Source organism: Carassius carassius, chromosome 4 (assembly GCF_963082965.1).
Source record: "Carassius carassius chromosome 4, fCarCar2.1, whole genome shotgun sequence".
NCBI lineage: Eukaryota > Metazoa > Chordata > Actinopteri > Cypriniformes > Cyprinidae > Carassius > Carassius carassius.
Genome location: NC_081758.1, coordinates 22,580,011 through 22,605,359, shown reverse-complemented (window position 1 = coordinate 22,605,359; position 25,349 = coordinate 22,580,011). Strand labels below are relative to the sequence as shown.

The 25,349-nt window shown below is 36.6% G+C and overlaps 1 protein-coding gene across 1 annotated transcript in view; it reads right to left on the bottom strand.

Moving 5' to 3' along the window:
• Positions 1–25,349, bottom strand: part of LOC132139511 (ras-GEF domain-containing family member 1B-A-like) — a 70,380-nt gene that overhangs the window by 29,944 nt on the left and 15,087 nt on the right. Inside the window, exons 2-3 of the mRNA XM_059547915.1 lie at positions 21,004–21,051; positions 14,841–14,891 (exon numbers count right to left, since the gene is read on the bottom strand). Coding sequence (XP_059403898.1) covers positions 14,841–14,891; positions 21,004–21,051 — 99 coding nt within the window. The remainder of the gene's footprint in view (positions 1–14,840; positions 14,892–21,003; positions 21,052–25,349) is intronic.

Genomic DNA, 25,349 nt, shown 5'->3' with positions numbered 1-25,349 from the left:
TAATATATAAATATCTTTAGTTTTCTTTTCTTAAAAAGAAACAAAGCAATCCTGAGATGAATCCACATAATTTATTATTCGTTAATTCCTACTTAATCTATTCGAATACATTTTTACAGTTTCAAGAATGCAAAACGTTTTCTGGAAACGTGCTTCGGCACCCCTGTTGGGAATCACTTCTAAAACATTCCTAAAAATCTGCTCTCTGTATTTAAGTACTTCATGTTGAAATATCTATGGATGCGGTCCTAGATTTCATGTACAGTAATAATGTAGTTTTTCCATCACTTGACCGTGAGAGTCACTTCATGGCGGGTGCAGAGTGAAAGGCACACTCCAATGAGTTAAAGTCACTCAACTCCCCCTCCAACCACACAGTCATCCTCCTCTCATCATTTCTGTCCTACTCTGCCTCTCAGCACCATTAGTCACAGTGTTGAGAGCACAGTCGGCCCCTGCACCTGTTCTCTCCATCCTCACTCACACACCCGAGGGAACTATTATTGCCCCGGGAAGAGTTGTCTGCTTGACTGCTCTCTCTTTATCACACACTGACACACTCATGCATGTAGAAAAGTCCTACTACATACCTAAGGTTTTAGCATTCATTTTTAGCAATCCTTTTTTTTCCAGACTTTCACATATGGACAGAATAACTGTCTGGCCTCTGATTTGTAGGATTTATAAAATGACAACCTCATGAGACACCATTACCTTCCTCTCCTTGGCTTCAAACATCAATTTATGTGGTCACAGTCAGTTTAATGCAATTGAAACGGACACCTTTTATGACTACCCATAATCCTTTGTGGCACATGTGTGCCTTTCATTCAAACTGGGATTTTGTTTTTTCATTTTATTAGAGAAATGTAAAGAACATATGTGACCCTGGAACACAAATCCAGTCTTAAGTCGTTGGGGTATATTATAAGCAATAGCAAAAAAAAAAAAAAACATTGTATTTGTGAAAATTATCGTTTTTTTATGCCAAAAATCATTAGGATATTAAGATCATGTTCCTTGAAGATTTTTTGATTAGTAAAATGTATTGCTAAGAAATTCATTTGGACAACTTTAAAGGTGATTTTCTCAGTATTTAGATTTTTTTGCACCCTCAGATTCCAGATTTTCAAATAGCTGTATCTTGGCCAAATATTGTCTGATACTAATAAACCATACATCAACCAAAAGCCAATTTATTCACCTTTCAAATTATGTACAAATCTTGATTTTCGAAAAATTGACACTTAAGACTGGTTTTGTGGTCCATGGTCACATATGTCTTTGAGTCTCATCTTGAAAGGGCAAAAATATATTGTACTGATTATGCTCTGTTAAAAAAACTTTTTGGAAATAAAAACTAATCTATTACTCAGATGATGGTGATGATGATGATGAAACAACAACATCTCACTCTCTTCTCTGATGTATCAGAGAGCATGCGTTTCAACTGTCATGGTTTACATTTTCAGCTAACAGTCAACAAATGAGGCAAACAATTACCTATTCATGAGAGCAAACGTTTTTTTTTCTTAAGTTTTAAAGAACGACTGAACTGTTAATCCTCCAGCTCTGGTTCAGTAAAACAGAACAAAGCTGATAAAAACTGTTATTAAATGGGTTCCTACACATGCATAAACATCTCCCATTCTATATTTGGAGCTCAATCTCCATTTAAGTTTAGCTTCTAATTACCTCATGTTTATCATTTAAAACTTTCCCATGCAACACGTTCAAGTCAAACTTAATTTACTCGGTTCTCAAACACAAATGAGCAGTTCAGAGCCTCATTTGTAGACTTCAAACTGAGCATTAGAAACACTAAAGTCTTATTTCATCACACATACAGGCCTTCACTATATCTACCAGTGCTTCCATGCAAACATCACTCTAATATCTTAGTAGACATTTTATTGGGAGGATGGATGTTTCATCACACCCTTGCCGCATGACATCCATAATACACGCAAGTCAAAAGAGTGCAACAAATATCTGCCCCCCGCCTGGACACGATTCACACATTTAGTCTCAATTCACAACCATGAGGAAAAACACGATTCAACATGAATATAAATGATGCGGTATGTAGCAAAGAAATGTAATTACTATACTAGATAATATTTTAATACTCTTACTAACACTGTTACTATATGATTTTTTTTTTTTGTGGCATAATCATATTAACAAAAATATATGTTTTATATTTACAGTGGTATGCGGAAGTTTAGGAACCCCTTGTAAAATCTGTGAAAATGTGAATAATTTTCAAAAAATAAGAGAGATCATACTAAATGCATGTTATTTTTTTATTTATTATTGTCCTGAGTAAGATATTTTACATAAAAGATGTTTGCATATAGTCCACAAGACAAAAAAAAAAGCTGAAATTAAAAAAATAACCCCATTCAAAAGTTTGGTAACCCTTAGTTCCTAATACTGTGTGCTGTTACCTGGACGATCCACGACTGTCTTTCTGTTTTGTGATGGTTGTTCATGAGTCCCTTGTTTGTTCTGAACAGTTAAACTGAGAACTGTTCTTCAGAAAAATCTTTAAGGTTGTGCAGATACTTCAGTTTTCCAGCATCTTTGCATATTATGATTTTGAGATCCTTTTTTTTTTTACGCTGAGGACAATTGAGGGACTCAAACACAACTATTAAAAAAGGTTCAAACTTTCACTGATGCTCCAGAAGGAAACAAGATGGATTAAGAGTTGGGCGGTGAAAACTTTTGGAATTTGAAGATCAAGGAAAATTGTACTTAATTTGTGTTCTGGGAAACATACAAGTATCTTCTCTTGCTTACGAAGGACAGAACTAAATGGAAAAAAATTACATTTCAACAAAATAAGAAAAATTTGGTCATCTTCATGGTGTTCAAAAGTTTCAAAACTCTTAATGCATCTTGTTTCCTTCTGGAGCATCAGTGAAAGTTTGAACCTTTTTTAATAGTTGTGTTTGAGTCCCTCAATTGTCCTCAGTGTAAAAAAAAAATGGATCTCAAAATCATACAGTCATTGCTGGAAAGGGTTCAAATATGCGAAAGAAGCTGGAAATATTTCTGAAGAAAAGTTAACTTCTCAGTTTAACTGTTCAGAACAAACAAGGGACTCATGCACAACCATCACAAAACAGAAAGACAGTCGTGGATCATCCAGGTAACAGCACACAGTATTAAGAACTAAGGGTTCCCAAACTTTTGAATGGGGTTATTTTAATAATTTCAGCAATTGTTTTGTGTTGTGGACTAAATGTAAAAATCTTTTAAATACAATATCTTACTCAGGACAGTACTAACTAAAAAATAATATGCATTTTGTATGATCTCTCTCATTTTGTTAAAATTATTCACATTTTCTGCAAGGGTTTCCCAAACCTTCGCATGCCACTGTAAAGTAGACAAATGACTATAACATAGCTGGGGCAAACGGTTTATGATAAAGAGCTAATTTGTTGTTTCACAACACAGGCCCTAAACTTAAAGGGGTCATTGGATGCTACATGCACTTTTACAAGTTGTTTGAACTGAAATGTGTGTTGGCAGTGTGTGTACTCAACCACCCTATAATGATAAAAATCCACCCAGTTGTTTTTATTTTAATCCATGAAAATCTTTACCCCTTTCTCAAATCGAGCCGATCTCAGATGCCTGTCTTTTTGATGTCACAGAGACAGGCCCCGCCCACGATAGTTTGATTGACAGTGTTTCAGCACAGACTGGACTGGTGTCTTACCTTAGACCTGCCTTGAGTGAGCTGTGAACAGAATACCATTGTTTCACTGCCAGAGCAAATGTAGACAAGAATTTCTCATAGTGATTGAGGTGTTTTGTTGTTAGATGTAATAATGAATACAGCAGTCGTCGTTAACCCCCGACATCTGAGCTGCTGAAGACACAGTAGATTACGTTTGTTTCTGAAGGGATTGTGTTGGATCTGCCTAAATGCGTCTATGTTTGAACACATCATTTGTGGTCTTTTACCTACAGAAAAAGTGAGTATAAGTTAAGGAATCTTTGCAAATTGCCTTTCCTAATAATGTGCTTATTAGCAAGTTTCACAATGAATGCAGCTAAAGTAAACGGTCTCTCTCTGAAAGCGGCTCAGAAGAGAAAGGCGGGGTCAGCAAAGCTCATTAACATTTAAAGGAAAATTCTACAAAATGGCTTGCTCTGAAAAGAGCTGTTTTTGACAGGGTTAAAAAGGACAGGATACTGGACACAAGTCACATTTCCATACAGGTCAGCTTTTCATAACCACAGGAGAAGGAAGTGATTATCTGCTGCTGCACTTACAGTTTGTCTTTGAAAGGTTTGTAACCATGAATCAATTAAAGGCAACACACGTATGCAAATTAGAAGCCTATTATTCCATTGAACAATTTAACAAATGACTTAACATAACTAATCTCATCTTGAAGAAAAATTCTTAGCTTGCCACAGGCTATAGTACAGCATGAATAAAACATATTTCTCCATTTACTCAAAAGAAAAGGGCAACAAATCCAAAAAAAAAAATCTTTAATAAGTCCCTCAGGCAAGGCATATTGTTTTTTTTTGCTTTTTTTGTCTCCTCTAAAACTTACACTGCTCAGTAAAGTAAAGCCATAGCTCAGTTTATCTTCTTTAATACACTATGTTGCCAATAATTAGGTAAATTATTCATGAATAAACCCTCTACTTGCATTTTTGCTTGTTAAAAGGGATTTCCTGTGAACATTTTGAAGTGCATCAAGATTGAGTAAAATTTGAATCACGGAAATTTTGTTTCTCCCCACAACAGAGAAATGTATGCAGTAAATGCCATATCCTAAAGCTTCCAATCAGCTGGTTTAAAGTTAAATTCAGTTGACTTCATTATCTACAACACGATTCTCTAAGAATTAGGAGAAAGAGGAAATGAAAAGAAAATGTGGGGATTTCACAAGGGTGAGGTAACTGTTTCTCTCTGTGAAACAATGTAATTGGACACATGACAGCTATTAGACAAAAGCAGGTTTTAGGTGCCTTAAAAACTACAGTGAGTGGGTGTGAGGGATTTTCCTGGGAGTTTCTAGTACTGATGTGCCACAAGTGAATCTGACGGACATGTGAAAGTCATCAGGTGAAATCAGGTAGTCAATTCCACATCATTATCATTTAAAACTTTCAGTTCTTTCAGTTAAAGTTTATTTTAGAATACAGATAGAATGTAGTCCAAACTAAAGTACACAGATTTATCAAGTATGGCTTCAATAGAAAAACCTGCCAGAAATAAAACCAACTGCTTTGTCAAACACCAGTCGCCATCTATATAAAGGAGCCTCCTAAAAACACTCAAATCTGCTTGAGTCTGGGGCAATGCAGCTATTATGCCGAGGGAAATGAAGATTGTCTGGGGACAGCATCTAAGGGCCCATTTACACTGCATGGTTCAAGTGACCCAATTTTTTTTTTTTCCTCTCATGTGACACAGATTGGATATGACCGGTGAACGTGTAAGCAGGAAAAAAACGCATGGATTCCGATGTTCTCAGATCGGATTCAGGCCTCATTCATATGTGGTAATAAATCGGATATGAATCGGATACGTGCATTCGTGTGTGCCATGTAAGCAGACAAATCGGATATTCCCCAGTAAATGCGAGCCGTACGTCATTAAAAAAGTGACGTCAACTCAGGTGGACACCACCAACTTAGATCACATGACTTATTATAGGCGCGAAATTCGCCCAGGCTGCAACAAGGGCTCCTCTTTTTTTCTCCGCGGTACGAGACCAATGTTTTGCTGATTTTTTTTGTTAACTTTTCAATATATTGTGAAAAGCAAAACACTGTATAATTTTATTTGCATCGGCATCCATTGTATTTCGTACAGTTTTACTTCCTTTTCCGGGTCAGAACGTCTACGTTTGGTAGTTTCAGCAGTGTATAGTGTAAATGCAAAAATCGGATATGGGTCACTTTTAAAAGATGATGTAAGCGGGTCGTCCAAGAAATCGGATATAGTCAGAAAATCGGATTTGGGCATCAAGACCTGCAGTGTAAATGCAGCCAAAATGGCATGCAGAAGGTACACATCCTCCATGATCTTCAGTGAAGCAGCTGAAAACAAACATTTGGATACTTTTTTATTGTCAAAGTTGTTGTAAACACTGCTCAGAAAAGATACATTAGTTTTGAAATAAGCTCTGCCATCAACTGTTTGGCGCCAGGTTTAACATTTTGTTAATGCAACGAAATTCATTTATTCTTGAGTGCAGTTTAAGTGTCCAAATTTCTTCTGAATTGCTGAATGGAAGTGGGAATAGCTTGGAGGCATGCAAATAACAACATTACAAAAAAGTGATTTGAGCAGCCATAAAACACTGAAAGATAATGTGTGCTAGACAAGATCACATTGCACAGATTCACTGAGATGTGTGATGGATACATTCTTACAGATGTTCCTTACGTGAAGGCCATATCACATGAGGCTAAGAGTGCTGCTGGGATGAAAACTGGGAAACTTCCAGGCTTCATCTAATGTGGTGCTTGGGTCATGGGATCAGTTCCTATGTTAACACAGAGTAGGTATGTTTACATGCATAAATCTTCGGCAATTGGCATGAATCCAATCCAATTTCAGTTTATTTGGACCCTATACTTTAAAATCCAATACACATTTTCATTTTCATTTGAATTACATCCAAACAAAACTTATTGCCAAGATGCCTTGTTCAGAACAAGGAAAAAGTACACTGCAATGTCACTGGAGCTACCGCAAGTATAACTGTAATTTTTGCTTCTATGACACATTTAAAAAGTATGCTTAAATTCATGTCAAATATGTCAGTCTACTCCAATGAACAACAAAGACAAGAAATGAAAATAAATGTGTTCATAAGATGTAAACAAATAGTACACTGTAAAAAATCTAATGAGCTATTTACTTTAAAAAAATTAAGGTAACAATATTACACATAATATTTTTGAGTAGTTTTTCAGGCTTGATTTTTTTAAATGGCATCTTCCTGAATAAATCATGTGAAATCTCCTAAATTAATTAATCTATGACACAATACATTTTATATAATTAGGGAAATGTGCTCATTTATTTTAAGTTTATTCTCAAAAGTCTGTGATTTTAAATGAGGTCTGTTTGTATTTTGTTATTTTATAAATTTACAAGACTGTATACAGCCAATCACCTCAAGTAGGAAAATACTTGAGAAATACTGGAAAGTACTGCACTAGCACTAGCAAAGCTACTGCTGATTAAACAAGGTTTAATGCCTTAGAAGAGTAGTATCCATACCCACAAGCTCTACTCTTCAGCACAGTGGTAATGATTGATTGCACTGTGCAATGGAAACTTCAATGTTACAGAAACTCTTACAAATGTCAAATGTAACTGAACATTAAACATTAATAGATGCTTCCTTTCACCCAAAAATATAAAGTAGCATTTAATTTCAAAATTTACTCTCCATATCCAGCCATATGCAAAGAATGCTGGGAACTAACAGTCACCAAAATAAAACTGCAAAACTGAGCTAATTCTCTTAAAATAAATAGGCAGCCTTCTTTCCTTAATTATTTTAGTTTAATCAGTTCCCCAATTCAAGCACCAAAAAGTCTCCTTAAAAAAAAAGAGGAAAATGCATATCTTGGTTTTATTAGTAAAAAGTCCTCATTCTTTTCTATACAACACTGAATCATAATTTCTTTAATGAAATCCACACATTATTTTTAATTATCACCTTAATTTTTTTAATGAAAATTACAAGACTCATGATTCACTTTTTACAGTGTAGTAAAACGTAAAAATATAGGTGCACAATCTATTTTTAAATCCGATTGAGAAGACAGATTTAATTGTTAACATGATTCATTTTGTCTTCTTGATTGGATTATTTCAGGCCTATGCACCCTTTTTAATCCGATCAGACAGAGCTCAATTGAAGTCTTTACATGGAGGCTTTTCAATACAGAGCCATCAATTTGATTACTAACGGAATATTTGGTAGCATTTAAACATAACTTGTGGGGACATTGTACAGCTTGGATAAAAACAGCAGTCAAATAGATCAAGTTTAGCATTGGATCGTGTCAATGGCTTTACATGTAAAAAACATTCCTGTACACTTTATTCATCCATTCACTGGTCTCCTGACCTTCATTCTGTTTTCATAACACTTACATACTTTGAACAAAGATGGAAATATCTTGAAGATGCACTGCGTAAGTGTTCTAGGTTATTAAATACAAAAGGGTTGTTTGTTATTACAGTTCAAACAGGAGAAATTCATCTTAGGAGGACCCGGGTGCTGTGGTAGCCCATCCGTAAAAAGGGAATAATGCAGCCAGTACAAAAGCTATGAGTCAGTCAGTCATCAAAGCAGCCTTTCCTTGGAAGACAAACATCCTCAGAGGAAGGTCAGTTCTATAAAGTGACCTTAAGTCTTGTTCTTTTGAGCTTATCCTGAAAAAAAAAATTCATTGTGGTTTCCACAAAATTTTTAAGCAGCTGTTTTCAACATTGATAATAAAACAATGTTGTGTTTATTGAGCACAAAATCAGCAAATTTGAATGATTTCTGAAGGATCATGAGACTCTGAAGACTGCAATAATGGCTGTTGAAAATTCAACTTTTACCTGAATTAAAAATATATATTAAAAAAGAAAACAGTTAATTTATATTGTAATAATATTTCACCATTTCTATTGTATTTTTTGTATAGTAAATGGTAAAAAAAAAAAGAAAAAAAAGTGCTCATTTATAAATAAGTGACTACACAGAACACATTATAATTTGTCCATTATCAAGGACGTTGGTAGGTTTTGTAATTTGGCTAGCTTCTACCAAGTGATAATTTTTAACAAAACAACAATAAAAGATATGGGAACAATATTCCCTCATATAGTTATCCTAATTATGTGATTAATTATTTTCTTTTTCTTCTGTGCATCAGAACAGACTTCTGATTTTAGGCCATGATCCAGCAGTTGAGAAGCACTGTAGACCAAATGACAAGTTTAATAACAAGTCCTGACTTATTACATAATGCATCATCGTTAGATTGCCCGACCGGCATTGCACCAGTTGGCAGTCTACCAGAGCCTGACAGACTCCACGATAATCCTGGAAATCTCTGCACAAGCTGTGACATATATGTGCACTTAATACAGATAACAAACCTCTTTGACAAATACATGATTAAAAAGATATTCTCAAAATGTTTCATTATATACAGGTGCATCTCAAAGTAGAATGTCATGGAAAAATTCATTTATTTCAGTAATAACTCAAATTGTGAAATTCAGTGCACACAGATTGAAGTAGTTTAAGTCTTTGGTTCTTTTTACTGTGATGATTTGGCTCACATTTAACAAAAAACAACTAATTCACATTTCAACAAATTAGAATATGCTGACATGCCAATCAGCTAATCAACTCAAAACACCTTTGAAGGTTTCTTGAGTCTTCAAAATGGTCTCTCAGATAGGTTCACTAGGCTACACAATCATGGATAAGACTGCTGATGTGACAGTTGTCCAGAAGACAATCATTGACACCCTTCACAAAGAGGGTAAGCCACAAACATTAATTGCCAAAGAAGCTGTCCGTTCACAAAGTGCTGTATCCAAGCATGTTAACAGAAAGTTGAGTGGAAGAAAAAGTGTGGAAGAAAAAAATGCACAACCAACCAAGAGAAACACAGACTTATGAGGATTGTCAGGCAAAATCGAATCAAGAATTTGAGTGAACTTCACAAGGAATGGACTGAGGCTGGGGTCAAGGCATACAGACGTTTCAAGGAATTTGGCTAAAGTTGTCATATTCCTCTTGTTAAGCCTCTCCTGTACCACAGACAATGTTAGAGGCTTCTTACCTGGACTAAGGAAAAGAAGAACTGGACTGTTGCCCAGTGGTCCAAAGTCCTCTTTTCAGATGAGAGCAAGTTTTGTATTTCATTTGGAAACCAAGGTACTAGAGTCTGGAGGAAGGGTGGAGAAGCTCATAGCCCAAGTTGCTTGAAGTCCAGTGTTAAGTTTCCACAGTCTGTGATGATTTGGGGTGCAATGTCATCTGCTGCTGTTGGTCCATTGTGTTTTTTGAAAACCAAAGTCACTGCACCCGTTTACCAAGTAAGGGTTAGCTTTTTGAAGTTGCTGATTTCATTTTCCAGCAGGATTTGGCACCTGCCCACACTGCCAAAAGCACCAAAAGTTGGTTAAATGACCATGGTGTTGGTGTGCTTGACTGGCCAGCAAACTCACAGACCTGAACCCTATAGAGAATCTATGGGCTATTGTCAAGAGGAAGATGAGAAACAAGAGACCAAAAATGTCAAAGAAACCTGGGCTTCCATACCACCTCACTTTCATGCCACGCTGAATTGAGGTAGTTATTAAAGCAAAAGGAGCCTCTACCAAGTATTGAGTACATGTACAGTGAATGAACATACTTTCCAGAAGGCCAACAATTCACTAAAAATTAAAAAAAAATTATTGGTCTTATGAAGTATTCTAATTTGTTGAGATAGTGATTTGGTGGGTTTTTGTTAAATCAATATCATCACAATTAAAAGAACCAAAGACTTTAACTACTTCACTCTGTGTATTGAATTTATTCAATACATAATCAAATCTGCTATCTGGATTTATCATATGTTTTATACAACCTGCTTTGCATTAGTTTGGGGGAAACAGGCCTCTGCATGATGTTTTGAACCATGATGTTCTATGTTTTGAACCTGAAATGTCTCTCTTTGTCTGTCTGTCAATATCAATATATAAATAAACAATAACATGCACTGAGTAATTACATGAAAAGTGGTCATAATTTTTACTTTTCATGTCATAATTAAGAATGTTTTGTTTATCTCATTATTGTGAATTAGTACCTCAATTTGACTAATGTCATAATAATAAATATTTGTCATAATTACAATTTAAGAAGCCAGTTTTTTTTCTTTTTTGGAGCAGAAGTGAGCTACAATATTTGAGTCTCAAAAAAGATACAAAGCCCTCGCCAACAAACAGCACATTCACACAAACATACAAATACATGACTTACAATAATATGAAAAATCCAGATCTGTTCAACATGAGTAAAACATCTCTAGTTAAACTAAAATATGCCTAGAAAACAGAGAGGTCTTCTCAATGATGCAGCATCATCTGAAAATGATTTCTCATCGTTTAAAGACTCACTTTCATTTCTAAGGGCGCATCTGGGCACAAAAGCTTTTGCTGTTGCCATAGCAATGCAGTCAGCTGCATGACATCAAATAAATGCTTCAGCTACGGCTGATCTAGAAAAACCCTAGTGAATATGAAGACCCACAAAGCATCAAAACCAATAACTCGTGAAAAAAATTAACACACACATCTAACAACCCAAGGTTTAAAACACATATGGATATGCTTATAAGTGTGCCATCTTGAGATTTGTCAAAAGTATAATAAAGGATAACTTCATAATGTTTGTAATTTGAATTAAGAAATGGATAGTTATCCTCTTATAATAATATGATCAAAAGGTACTTCTTGTAGAGCTCGTAAGACTCTCTCCAACTTCCCTGTCATGCTGATAAAGCTTCTCAGCTCATTATGTTAGTGGTCACTTTTGTATTATTCAGATGGTTCCATGAGCGGATGTGTTCTAAATATAAAGCTTGTTCTTAACTGGTCCAGTGAATCAGACACCTCCCCCTCAAAACTCCAAAACACTGATTAAAATTCCAGAGCTCCAACCGAGCTGTCCTGCCACTGTCATGGGACGCCAACCTAAATGAACAACCGCGGGCAGCTAGTCAGTCATCAGTCAAATGTTCATGATACACTAATGGAACACAAACTGTCTCTCACTTCTGATACACTTGCTATGACCATTGTGCATCGGAGTCTCTTGTGTGCTGTAAATATTATATATAAAAAGATTCATTAAAACAGTCACTTGTTCCTGAATTAATCCGTTTTTTGTTCAAATGTTGTAATTGTTGTTATAAATAAAACTCACAGCTAAAATCATTTGAAATCCATGTTGTCTATAATATGCTACTGAGCCAAAACTCCTACACAGTTGAATATAAGGTCACCAGTACAAGGCCAAAGACAATCAATCTAAAGAGGAGTTTTTTTTTCACTGCAAAAAATCTATTTGGCTTTGGCACACTGTAATTGTATTAATCCTTAAAGCTCATCTTATTGGAGTTAAAGCCTTCTGCACTGATCTCATGTGTCGACTGGCTCTGGTGCACAGTCCCGTGGAGAAAGCCATTGTTCGACACGCATTCGTTAGCATAATATTAGGCCTTGATCCTCCTGTGTGTCTGTGGGCAAGCTAGATTCTCCCAGGTTTCATTAGGCAGAGAAAGCATGTGTGCCCAAAACTTTACTGAATACAATATGATCTCCAACTGTTAGCATCCTCAGGACAGAGAAAGAGTTGCTTCAAAGAACAACTGTTAGTCTGCTGCATGGCCCTGCACACCTAAACATAAACCTAAATGAATGTCACCCACTTGAATATTGAATACTAGTTTGCAGTACTTCATTAATAAATTGAGTTTTTTAATAAATTAAGTTAATCAAAAACAGATGAGCTCTCATAAGAAAATGCAGGCAAATTTTGAATAAGTTAATAAAAAAAAAACATTTGTAAATACCAAACACAAAACATGGGCAAATGTTCATTTTTTCATTTGCATCCTGTACTACTCCTGGCCTTTATCTTTACACATAAATGACAGATCATTGAAGAATAACACAACCAACCATAGGGCAAGTAAGTGGCAATATGACAAATTGATTATTTCTGTTGAATGAAGGATGTCGCTGCCTTTTTCTCATGCACTTGGCTCCATATGCACCTAAATAAGTCATTTGCTACTTGGCACGCTTTGTATTCCTCCTCCTGATTCTCTATCAACTCTATCTGATGTACAACCCGAATTCCGGAAAAGTTGGGACGTTTTTTAAATTTTAATAAAATTAAAACTAAAGGAATTTCAAATCCCATGAGCCAATATTTTATTCACAATAGAACATAGATAACGTAGCAAATGTTTAAACTGAGAAATTTTACACTTTTATCCACTTAATTAGCTCATTTAAAATTTAATGCCTGCTACAGGTCTCAAAAAAGTTGGCACGGGGGCAACAAATGGCTAAAAAAGCAAGCAGTTTTGAAAAGATTCAGCTGGGAGAACATCTAGTGATTAATTAAGTTAATTGATATCAGGTCTGTAACATGATTAGCTATAAAAGCTTTGTCTTAGAGAAGCAAAGTCTCTCAGAAGTAAAGATGGGCAGAGGCTCTCCAATCTGTGAAAGACTGCGTAAAAAAATTGTGGAAAACTTTAAAAACAATGTTCCTCAACGTCAAATTGCAAAGGCTTTGCAAATCTCATCATCTACAGTGCATAACATCATCAAAAGATTCAGAGAAACTGGAGAAATCTCTGTGCGTAAGGGACAAGGCCGGAGACCTTTATTGGATGCCCGTGGTCTCCGGGCTCTCAGACGACACTGCATCACTCATCGGCATGATTGTGTCAATGACATTACTAAATGGGCCCAGGAATACTTTCAGAAACCACTGTCGGTAAACACAATCCGCCGTGCCATCAGCAGATGCCAACTAAAGCTCTATCATGCAAAAAGGAAGCCATATGTGAACATGGTCCAGAAGCGCCGTCGTGTCCTGTGGGCCAAGGCTCATTTAAAATGGACTATTTCAAAGTGGAATAGTGTTTTATGGTCAGACGAGTCCAAATTTGACATTCTTGTTGGAAATCACGGACGCCGTGTCCTCCGGGCTAAAGAGGAGGCAGACCTTCCAGCATGTTATCAGCGTTCAGTTCAAAAGCCAGCATCTCTGATGGTATGGGGGTGCATAAGTGCATACGGTATGGGCAGCTTGCATGTTTTGGAAGGCTCTGTGAATGCTGAAAGGTATATAAAGGTTTTAGAGCAACATATGCTTCCCTCCAAACAACGTCTATTTCAGGGAAGGCCTTGTTTATTTCAGCAGGACAATGCAAAACCACATACTGCAGCTATAACAACAGCATGGCTTCGTCGTAGAAGAGTCCGGGTGCTAACCTGGCCTGCCTGCAGTCCAGATCTTTCACCTATAGAGAACATTTGGCGCATCATTAAACGAAAAATACGTCAAAGACGACCACGAACTCTTCAGCAGCTGGAAATCTATATAAGGCAAGAATGGGACCAAATTCCAACAGCAAAACTCCAGCAACTCATAGCCTCAATGCCCAGACGTCTTCAAACTGTTTTGAAAAGAAAAGGAGATGCTACACCATGGTAAACATGCCCCGTCCCAACTATTTTGAGACCTGTAGCAGAAATCAAAATTGAAATGAGCTCATTTTGTGCATAAAATTGTAAACTTTCTCAGTTTAAACATTTGCTATGTTATCTATGTTCTATTGTGAATAAAATATTGGCTCATGTGATTTGAAAGTCATATAGTTTTCATTTTATTAAAATTTAAAAAACGTCCCAACTTTTCCGGAATTCGGGTTGTAGTTAATTTGATAAGAGGACCATTAAATGCCTCTGTTGAAATATTCAGGCATTATGCTGATTATTGAAACTGGATGACAATAAAATTTGTTGAGCAAAAAGACTGTATTCATTTCAAAGGTAAAACACAAATTTTGGGTTTACAAAAATGAGTATTTGTGTAAATGGAAAGCTACCTTTTCAGTTACAAAAAAAACTGCCGTTTTGTTGCAATGTTTCGAACTTGGTGCAGAAATAAACACGCAGAGGAATGTGTCAATACCACATTTGATCTAATACATCTTTTATTCTTCAAGCATACAGAATAAAGAGCATATGATTTGCTTACTGCATTGTGATCCCCCAGCGGCTTTTCAATCAGTGTCCCAAATATGGTAGGCTGCAAAAGAAAGTAGAAAATTAATCAATCAATAGAGGAACACAAAAGTTGACACACAGGTCATGTGGAAACTGTAGCAAGTTTAAGTTTCCTTCTACATTAAATGAGGATGTATAAATATCACATGACGGTTGTCATGATCACAGGCCATTCAGATGGCTCAAAGACAAGCCAGATTCAAAGCTAATACAAAGTCTTTAGATAAAAGTTAGTTATGACAAACTCAAGTTACAGAAGGGCTCAAGCTGCACCCAAACCAGTTACAACAGAACAGGACATAATCACACTATTCACACCAACTTATTTACACAACATTTTCAGGATATTAAAGCTTCAAGATTGTTGACCATTGCATTATTGTTTGCCTTAACAGAGTTTTGCATAATTATTTATTAAATCATATTTTGCAAACCACAGAAGCATTTTTACAGCACAGCCAACATACATCAGAACAATATTATGGACCCTGTCCTAATATCCATATAATTTCCAATCCTTAGAATGTGTCAAGATATTTACACATGACCTGTTGCAAAAGTAACATGGACTCGATGATAAAACTGGCAAGAGAGATGCTGACAATTCAATATGTGCAGCTTTATTAAACCATTGCATAATTAAGCAACCATTATGGCCCAACATCAACCTTTGAGAAAATATTTAATAAATAAGACTGATTTACTAGTGTTACAGATTTCAGTTACTGCAGTAGATTAATTTACTACTACAAGATGTCAAATAAGAACACAGGACACTTCGACTCTAACAACCCTGGTGTTATTTATTGAATATAGTTATGGAATAATGACCATTATAAAAGAGCGGAATTCATTACTCGTGTGAGCAGGTGTCTATGCGTCTAAGAAGAATGGAAATCGTGTGACTGTAATATAGACATATAGAAGAAAGAGCAGCTCGTTTGGCTAATTAAAGTCTAGACCTTCAAATAACACATAAGACAAACATGGCGGAAAGCATCTCGCCATACAAGTTCATCGGTCAGTGATCCAAAGCAATTAACAAAACAACAGTGCTGCGTTACAGCACCCGGTGGCTCCGGCAGAGAATGAGAAAATGACAGAATAGGCAGCAAAACAAGTCATGCATGTAATTAAAACCAATCCACTAATACAATAGCTGGATTCATAATGGACTACACTAACACTCGTTCCTCCCCTGCAAACTACTTGAGTTGCAAGTCCTGTCTTGCATTTATTGTAGTTGGCTGGGTCAGAAAGGTAATCCATGTTGACTTAATCGGAAGGATGTTTGGAGTTTGGCACAGCTGGAAAGAATGTGATCTCATGGAGGAACTGAGGGCTGGATCATTCATCGGCTTATTAATTATAATCTGTCTTCAGTCCCACATCCTGTTTTAATACCATATTGTCAAGATCATGATGAATGGTAACACTTTACAACAAGGTTATCATTAGTAAATGCGATAGCTAACATGAAATAACAACAATCAACTTTCGCAGCACTTGACATCTACATATAAATAAATAGATAGATAGATCAATAGAAATATATGCATATATCTACAATATAACATGAACAATATCGGCTGTAAAAAAAATACTGTTAATTAAATCATGATGCCTAAAGTGTTAATGTTAACAAATTTAGTGTTTTATGTAAATTTCAAGCCACCGTGCTTCTTAATAATAGAGGACTTGGCTTTAATGCCTTGTGTTTGCTTCAACAACTGCCAAGCATATCCAGGCCTGCTCTAAGGCAAGATTCATGTATTCTGGGAATCTTCGTGATCTTCAGCCATGCAAACAACACGGTCTGAAGGGTACAACAGGAACCCACCGTCCTCAGGTGTTAGGAACCAGACATTTCACACACAGTTTGCTCATTGGAACATAAGTCCCTGGCACTGTAGAAGCCAAACATTGTCTACTGAGGTTTTTGCTTTAATGGAAACACTGGGGGAATTCATGCTGCTGCCACAGGTGCACCAGACCCCTCTAATCACACAGATGATTGCCTCGTCTGTCACACTGACGTCTGTGTGAAAAACAGATGCTCACCTACATTTTATCTCAGGAAACTGCACTCCCTATAATTCAAGAATCAACTATTAACTCTGCAAATATAGTGACAAGCAAGACAAGCATATGAAATCATCCTCCTTCGACTGCCGATTAAACTGTCAAAACAAACTCAACTCATCAGGTTGATTACAAGCTCATTCTGAATGTTTTAAATAAATGATTTATTGGCTGCTTTTAACTATGTGATCCTTGAACAAGCTTGATGGGCTTGAGTGAAATGTATACTATGTGAATGGAATTAACCGTAAAAAGGGTAAAGGGTCAAAGAACGATTTCTCAAATGAATGGATCTCCAGTTTATTTCAGATTTAGACTTTAGACAGACAGATCTGAATCAATCCACAACATTGACTCATAAATCTCTGTCTGAGAGCAGAGAGTTGAAGGAAGTCTAGCCGGATTGAAAGTTGTCGATTAGTCATCCTGACGTGTTGTTTCTATTCTGGGATTCATACATCGATTAACATAGCAATCGTGCTACTCAAACTAAAGATATTTCTGAAAACGTGTGAACACAAAATCTTAGAAAAAGCTTAGTGCTAGAGCCTGAAAGTTTAGAGCAGAAACAGCCCACTCAAACATCCACTTAAAATATACATTTTATTCAGTAAGGATACATTAAATCAATCAAAAGATTGATTTTTACAAAAGATGTCTGCTAAATAAATGTTCTTTTGAACATTGCATTCAAAGAAACCTGAAGAAATATATATTTTCACAAAATATTAATACTGAACGGTTTTCAATAATAATAATAATACATTTTTCTTGAGCACCAAATCAGCATATCAGAATGATTTCTGAATAATCATGTGACACTGACAACTGCTGAAAACTCAGCTTTTCCATGACAGAAATAAACTGTATTTTAAAATATATTTAAATAATAAAACAGTTATTTTAAAAAGTAATAATAGTACAAAATAATACTCTTCTTCCTGTATTTTAATCAGATAGATGCATCCTTGGTTAACAAAACAGACTTTGGTATAGACTTTCAAAAAAAATCAAACAACAAAAAACAGTTGTGTATATTACTCCACCTTACCTTGTTAACTCTACTATCAGACAATTTCAGACTGAATCGAATAATCATGGGAATTTTTCCACCAGCAAATAGAGTATTTCTACAAAACATTCAACCAGTAGTGGGTCATGCACATCAGGCATTTAAGTTACCTTCAGACCGTATCCAATACATAACACTTAACAAAAAGCTGCATTCTGGTATGCATGCTGCTAAAAATGACAGTGCTGCCTCTTCTAGAGAGCTGTGCTTTTGAAGTAAAAGAAATAAGAACAGGAGACTCAGCTGCTTACAGTTACTCAGTATGACCCAGAGTGTGATAATTTCAGCCGTGTTTATGTTGGGTCAAAGGTGAGCTCAAACTCACACTTTAGTGTGACCAGCTGCTATTGAAAACACCAAGGGGTATGTGTGTGTGTGTGTGTGTGTGTGTGTGTGTGTGTGTGTGTGTGTGTGTGTGTGAGTGCTTCAGCAGCATCTCAGATTCATCTCAGATTCCAGCACCTCTAATTGCTAAAGAGAGAAGAAAAAAAAAGTAGTTCTGGAATCTCTCCTCAGTCATATCTTTTTATGAGCATAAAATCTTTTCAGTTCTATCTGAGACCCAAAACCCAAACTCATTAGCACAATGCATGTTCAAAATCAAAGTCAGCTTTACGGTCATGGTTAACACACTACAGAGGAAAAAGAAATATGGTTCCTTCAGGAAACTGCAGTGCAGAAATGACAAAAATATTATGCAAGTAGAACAGTAAACAGATATTAAATACAGACAATAAGTAACAGTGCTAGACAGGAAACAACAGACGAAGGCGTAACAAAAGTTTGAAATAGAAAGTTTGCATAGAAATTCAAATAATATTAATTTTAATAGTACTACACAGTAATAAACCCAAACTTTTGAACAGATGAAATATAATTATTACTTTTATTAACTATTAATTATACTTCATTGCCTTCTAGTGAAGGCATACATGTCAGACTAAATGAAATCAACAGATTCCTTAATACATTACTGGCAATATAATGTGAATTATATATTATAACATTATGTTGTCTTGTAATCACAATTCCAAATGCAAATATATATATATATATATATATATATATAGTGAATTAATCAGATTTTTTCTTGTATATATATATATATACAGGGTAGATATATATATATAGATATATAGATATAGATATAGATATAATGAATTAATCAGATTTTTTTCTTGCCACTCAATGCATTTGCCTGCGAGTACAGAATTACGATCAAAATGAGTGATTCTAAAACCAGTCAAACACAAATAATGTGTATTGGGCAGACAGTTTCACTCTGGCATGGAATCTCACACAGGTCAGAACTCATTGCAAGCTAATCAAGCCGGCCATCCAATTCTTAATCAACTGGAGTAGAGTCTTGGCAGAAATCTGTGTGAAACGCAACAACTGCATGCAGGGACATAATGAGGGTCCGTTAAATTCTCATCCTCTTGTGACATTGAGGAGGAAAAAAATCAATACCTTTCCCATTTTTAGTATCTCACTGCAGCACGTTTGTGTAGAGCGCAGGCCTGATTTATGCTCCTTGCAGACATGCTAATGTTTTAAGGCCAATCAAAGTTCCAGTGACGGGTCGATACAGTTATTTTGCGTTCAGCAACCTTTGGTAGTGATGTATTGCATTTGTCTGTGCTGTCATTTTAACATGTGTTAAAGATGTTGCAGCTGTAGCTAGTATGATGCTATACTTTTCCTTATGTGCCCACTAACCTCTTTATTAGTTGAGTGCAAAGTGTCATTATTTAGATGTGAACGGACCACATCGAAGCTTTTGTGTTGTTCTTTTCATGGTCCTGTTGAAGTATAAAATATACATATTTTAAATCAAAAGCTTTGTTTTCCCTTGATTACAGAGGAATATGTTTTGATCACACAAGCGTAAAGCAGTCAAGCTGATTTTCACTGGCAAAAACACAAGTCCACTCCAAGGAGTCTTTTGATGTCAAAGGAGCTACACAATGAAACACGAGACCCTGCAATGCTAATCTCAAACACCCAGGCCACAGTTCTTGTTTACCTTCTGAGAGAACTTTTTTTTTACTTAAAACTTCAGAGTAATTAAAGTTTGAGGCTGATTTCATGGATCTAATTGTTGTTGTCACTGCATAAATGCCCCTTCATGTCACTTCTTAATGAAGTGCTTTTATTACAATTTGGCTTTGGGAGCCAAGTGTAAAAGTCAGACGAGTCTCATCAAAAGCTTTTGCAACACGATCCATCCACCACATTCCCATTTAATTCTTTCTTTCTGAACTCAGCTGCTGGCCTCAGAAAAAAAAACTGGCATCAAATGCATAGTATCAAAGAGTCAGATAAACCCAGTCGACCCGGCTGCGGTTGAGCCTGGGCATGGCTGCCTTGAGAACAAGTGGAGCACATGCTGACAAAAAGAGAATCTGAATTTGGGAAGATGAAAGTCATGTTTAAGCATTCCTAGACGCTCTCTTCAGAAGGACCGTGACTCTCTATGTGCACAACGATCAAAGCCTTGCCTCCAGTGCCGGGCTGATGGTGGAGTGTGTGGGGGCCACTGAGGTCCCTGTGTTAATGGGGACAGGGAAGAGCTCTGGGCTTTGATGGAGAGCTTGTGCCTGATCCCCCATCACTGCTGTATTGTCTGCAGGACAGGGACAGTGGATCAGGCTACAGACTCACTGTATGAAGTGCTGTGGTGTCACGCTGTTCACACAGGTGTTAAAAAAAACCTTCTTTAACTCTGTATTAGACAGGCAATGTTATAAAACAGCTTGAAGTGAGAAATGATTAGATGTCGCTTTTAAGCAAACAAATATTCTGAGGAGTCTTAAAGCTGCGTGTCATTTTCTCTAAAATACCTGTATGCAACCTTAAATGGATACTTCACTCAAGAAAGTCAATTCGGTCATCATTTATTTACCTTCATGTTGTTCTAGAACCATTACACTTTTGTTCATGTAGGCAATTTTAATATTCTTTCAGATGGAGAACATACCCGTTGTTTGGTGACATGCCTCAGTCCGATGTGCGGCTGACTCCTGCACTGTGGAGGGAAAAAAAGAGAGAATTTATTGCTCTAGTATACACACAAAGACATACAAAGCTTAAAAAGACTTTGCTTTCTCACTCTCAAAAATGGTTCAGAGAACAGTGAGTATAATCTGGACTGAAATTTGTAGAAGTATTATAAACTGCATGACAGTTTGAACACAAATCAAACATGGACACCACACAAAGGTCATTTGAACAAAAAACATTACAACATTTGACAGTAAAGTTGTTTTCCTAGAGTTGTATTCAATACACACTACCAGAAAAAAGGTGCAAAAGCTGTCACTGGGGCAGTACCCTTTCAAAAGGTACTAAAATGCACCCTTTAAGTACAACCAGAATTCCGGAAAAGTTGGGACGTTTTTTAAATTTTAATAAAATGAAAACTAAAGGAATTTCAAATCACATGAGCCAATATTTTATTCACAATAGAACATAGATAACATAGCAAATGTTTAAACTGAGAAAGTTTACACTTTTATCCACTTAATTAGCTCATTTAAAATGTAATGCCTGCTACAGGTCTCAAAAAAGTTGGCACGGGGGCAACAAATGGCTAAAAAAGCAAGCAGTTTTAAAAAGATTCAGCTGGGAGAACATCTAGTGATTAATTAAGTTAATTGATATCAGGTCTGTAACATGATTAGCTATAAAAGCTTTGTCTTAGAGAAGTAGAGTCTCTTAGAAGTAAAGATGGGCAGAGGCTCTCCAATCTGTGAAAGACTGCGTAAAAAAATTGTGGAAAACTTTAAAAACAATGTTCCTCAATGTCAAATTGCAAAGGCTTTGGAAATCTCATCATCTACAGTGCATAACATCATCAAAAGATTCAGAGAAACTGGAGAAATCTCTGTGCGTAAGGGACAAGGCCGGAGACCTTTATTGGATGCCCGTGGTCTTCGGGCTCTCAGACGACACTGCATCACTCATCGGCATGATTGTGTCAATGACATTACTAAATGGGCCCAGGAATACTTTCAGAAACCACTGTCGGTAAACACAATCCGCCGTGCCATCAGCAGATGCCAACTAAAGCTCTATCATGCAAAAAGGAAGCCATATGTGAACATGGTCCAGAAGCGCCGTCGTGTCCTGTGGGCCAAGGCTCATTTAAAATGGACTATTTCAAAGTGGAATAGTGTTTTATGGTCAGACGAGTCCAAATTTGACATTCTTGTTGGAAATCACGGACGCCGTGTCCTCCGGGCTAAAGAGGAGGGAGACCTTCCAGCATGTTATCAGCGTTCAGTTCAAAAGCCAGCATCTCTGATGGTATGGGGGTGCATAAGTGCATACGGTATGGGCAGCTTGCATGTTTTGGAAGGCTCTGTGAATGCTGAAAGGTATATAAAGGTTTTAGGGCAACATATGCTTCCCTCCAAACAACGTCTATTTCAGGGAAGGCCTTGTTTATTTCAGCAGGACAATGCAAAACCACATACTGCAGCTATAACAACAGCATGGCTTCGTCGTAGAAGAGTCCGGGTGCTAACCTGGCCTGCCTGCAGTCCAGATCTTTCACCTATAGAGAACATTTGGCGCATCATTAAACGAAAAATACGTCAAAGACGACCACGAACTCTTCAGCAGCTGGAAATCTATAAAAGGCAAGAATGGGACCAAATTCCAACAGCAAAACTCCAGCAACTCATAGCCTCAATGCCCAGACGTCTTCAAACTGTTTTGAAAAGAAAAGGAGATGCTACACCATGGTAAACATGCCCCGTCCCAACTATTTTGAGACCTGTAGCAGAAATCAAAATTGAAATGAGCTCATTTTGTGCATAAAATTGTAAACTTTCTCAGTTTAAACATTTGCTATGTTATCTATGTTCTATTGTGAATAAAATATTGGCTCATGTGATTTGAAAGTCTTTTAGTTTTCATTTTATTAAAATTTAAAAAACGTCCCAACTTTTCCGGAATTCGGGTTGTAAAAAAGGTGTACATTTTGAAAGGTACCACCCCAGTGACAGCTTTTGTACCCTGAGAGCACAGGATACAGTGTGTGTTCTTGCAAAATAAATTGTTAATACTCAAATTGGGTCAGTAACCATCGACCATCAACTTCATCTAAAAAATAATCATTGGGGCAGTATGGAAAAAAAAAGGGGGGGGGGGGGTAGTCCTAATGTTAAAATTGCAATATTTTTTATGCTTTATGAGATGTTTATGTTTCTAAAAGCCAGAATACACGACACAACTACACAACATACCTTAACAGATTTTGAAAACACTTGGCATCACACTTACAATTTTGTGAACTGTTACAGAGAAAAACTGGACATCAACGATTGAGGATCACACACTACCAGACTTGGAAGTTGTTCCAAACACACTCTCACTCAGAAACATGAACCTCCTTGCTTAGAGATGCAGGACAGATGCCAAATAAGTCATAAAATCAGCTGTGCTGGCTGGATAGTCTCTATCTAATTATACACTAGACTACACAATTCATTTGTGAAATCTATCAAATTATACTGCTCAAAACCTGCAGAATGGCTCTGACTGTAAACCAGGGAAAAAATATGGCCAAAATCTAATTCCAGTTTAAATAATCCGTGGGAGCGGCTTCTTCTTCTTCTTTTTTTTTTCTTGAGTAAGTTGTACCTGTATGTCACATTGAAAACATGATATGTGATGTGATATAAAAACTTGGATTTTCTTTCCAAAGACGAGGCTCATAAACAGATTCTGCAAGTGAGTGTGTCGCTGCTCACAGCGTGCAGTTCACCAGCTGCACAAACACACACAAAAATACCTTAACGGACTCAAATCATGATGCCTCCTCACAGAACCAAAAATTACCCCTCGTACACACACAAACCATTTTGACAAGCTCACTTAATTCATGTCTAAAGATTTAAACACTGACCTGAACCAGAGACCACCACTCTCTTTATTGGTGGGACAAAGCAATTACCTGGCTGAGTTGATTCGACTCTAGAGAGAATTTATTCAACTGACGTAGAAATAACATAGGGCCTGGGCTAACAACACCTGCTCCAACACATCAAAGATGATGGAACTTTCCATAAGAGCAGACATTTAATTGACCTAATAGGCAAATATAAATTTAAAAATAAACCATTAGGATCCAAAAATATTACACAATGGAACAGAAAATTGTAGCCATGTAAAGTCATCATTAAACTCAATATCTGAGATCGAGATCCATGCACAAATCATGAGAGAGGACAGACAGTTGCTAACAGAAACACGTCACAAGAGTTCTTCATTATGAAGGGAGCCCGGTTGCCTAGCTACCACAGCAGCCTGCTACGTGCATGTTTCTGGGCTGGTCTACAGAATCATTGTCATACTCCATTGTGACTGCAGCAGCCTGAGAGGCTAAACGCCTCCTCTAGGTAAAGCAAGTGTGCGTGTTTGTATTTGGGAGAGAGCTCTCCTGGTCTTTGGCTAACATGGGTGATCACGTGCAAAAGGTTCATGGGACTGAAATCTGCATGCAGGGAATCAAACGTATTGGTTTTGTTCAAAAAGCTAACCTGGATGTCATTTTAAGACATCTTAAGTGGACTCTCGACATAAAGGCTGTTACAAACTGTGCCTCATTTTGGCCAAATTATCAGATGCCTCATTTTTTAAACCACTGCATGTGTCTTTCACGGAGAAACCAAGAATGCACTGCATCCAACGCAGGGAAACAATTTGTCACGAAGTGCAGATGAAGTGAGAGCAATACAACACCAATGAGATTCATTCAACACCAAAATGTATATAGAAATATTTTAAATTCAGTCTAATAAGAATTTCACTTTAATCACTTTAATGGCGACCTCCAGAAAACAGTGAGTGAAAATTGTGCCTAAAATCATATATTGTATATCCAAGATAAGGATCATTGTTGCCACTTTTAAACTTTCGTTTTTTCATTATTGCAGTATAGCACTTTTCATGCATCTTTTTATAGAAGCTGGGCTTTATTAGGTATTCATAACCCGTGAGTAGCAGCTACAGTATCTCAAGGACATAGCGGATGACAACTAGCCTGATCTTACATTTCTGTTTAAAAGAAATGAGGGGATAAAAAAGTGGTGGTGAATCTACAACAACAATACACCAGGCAGATATCCAAAGTGTGTCATTTGTATTCTTATTTGTAGCTTTTTTGTAACTTTAGCAACAGCAGCAAAACAACATGTGAAATCCCAAAACACAGTTGTTAACGCTAAGATTTTGTGACTGTGGTGAGTTTAACAGATTGAGCAGAAATAAGTTTAAATCATTTAGTCTCAATGTATTCTTTAATTTAAGTGAATGCTC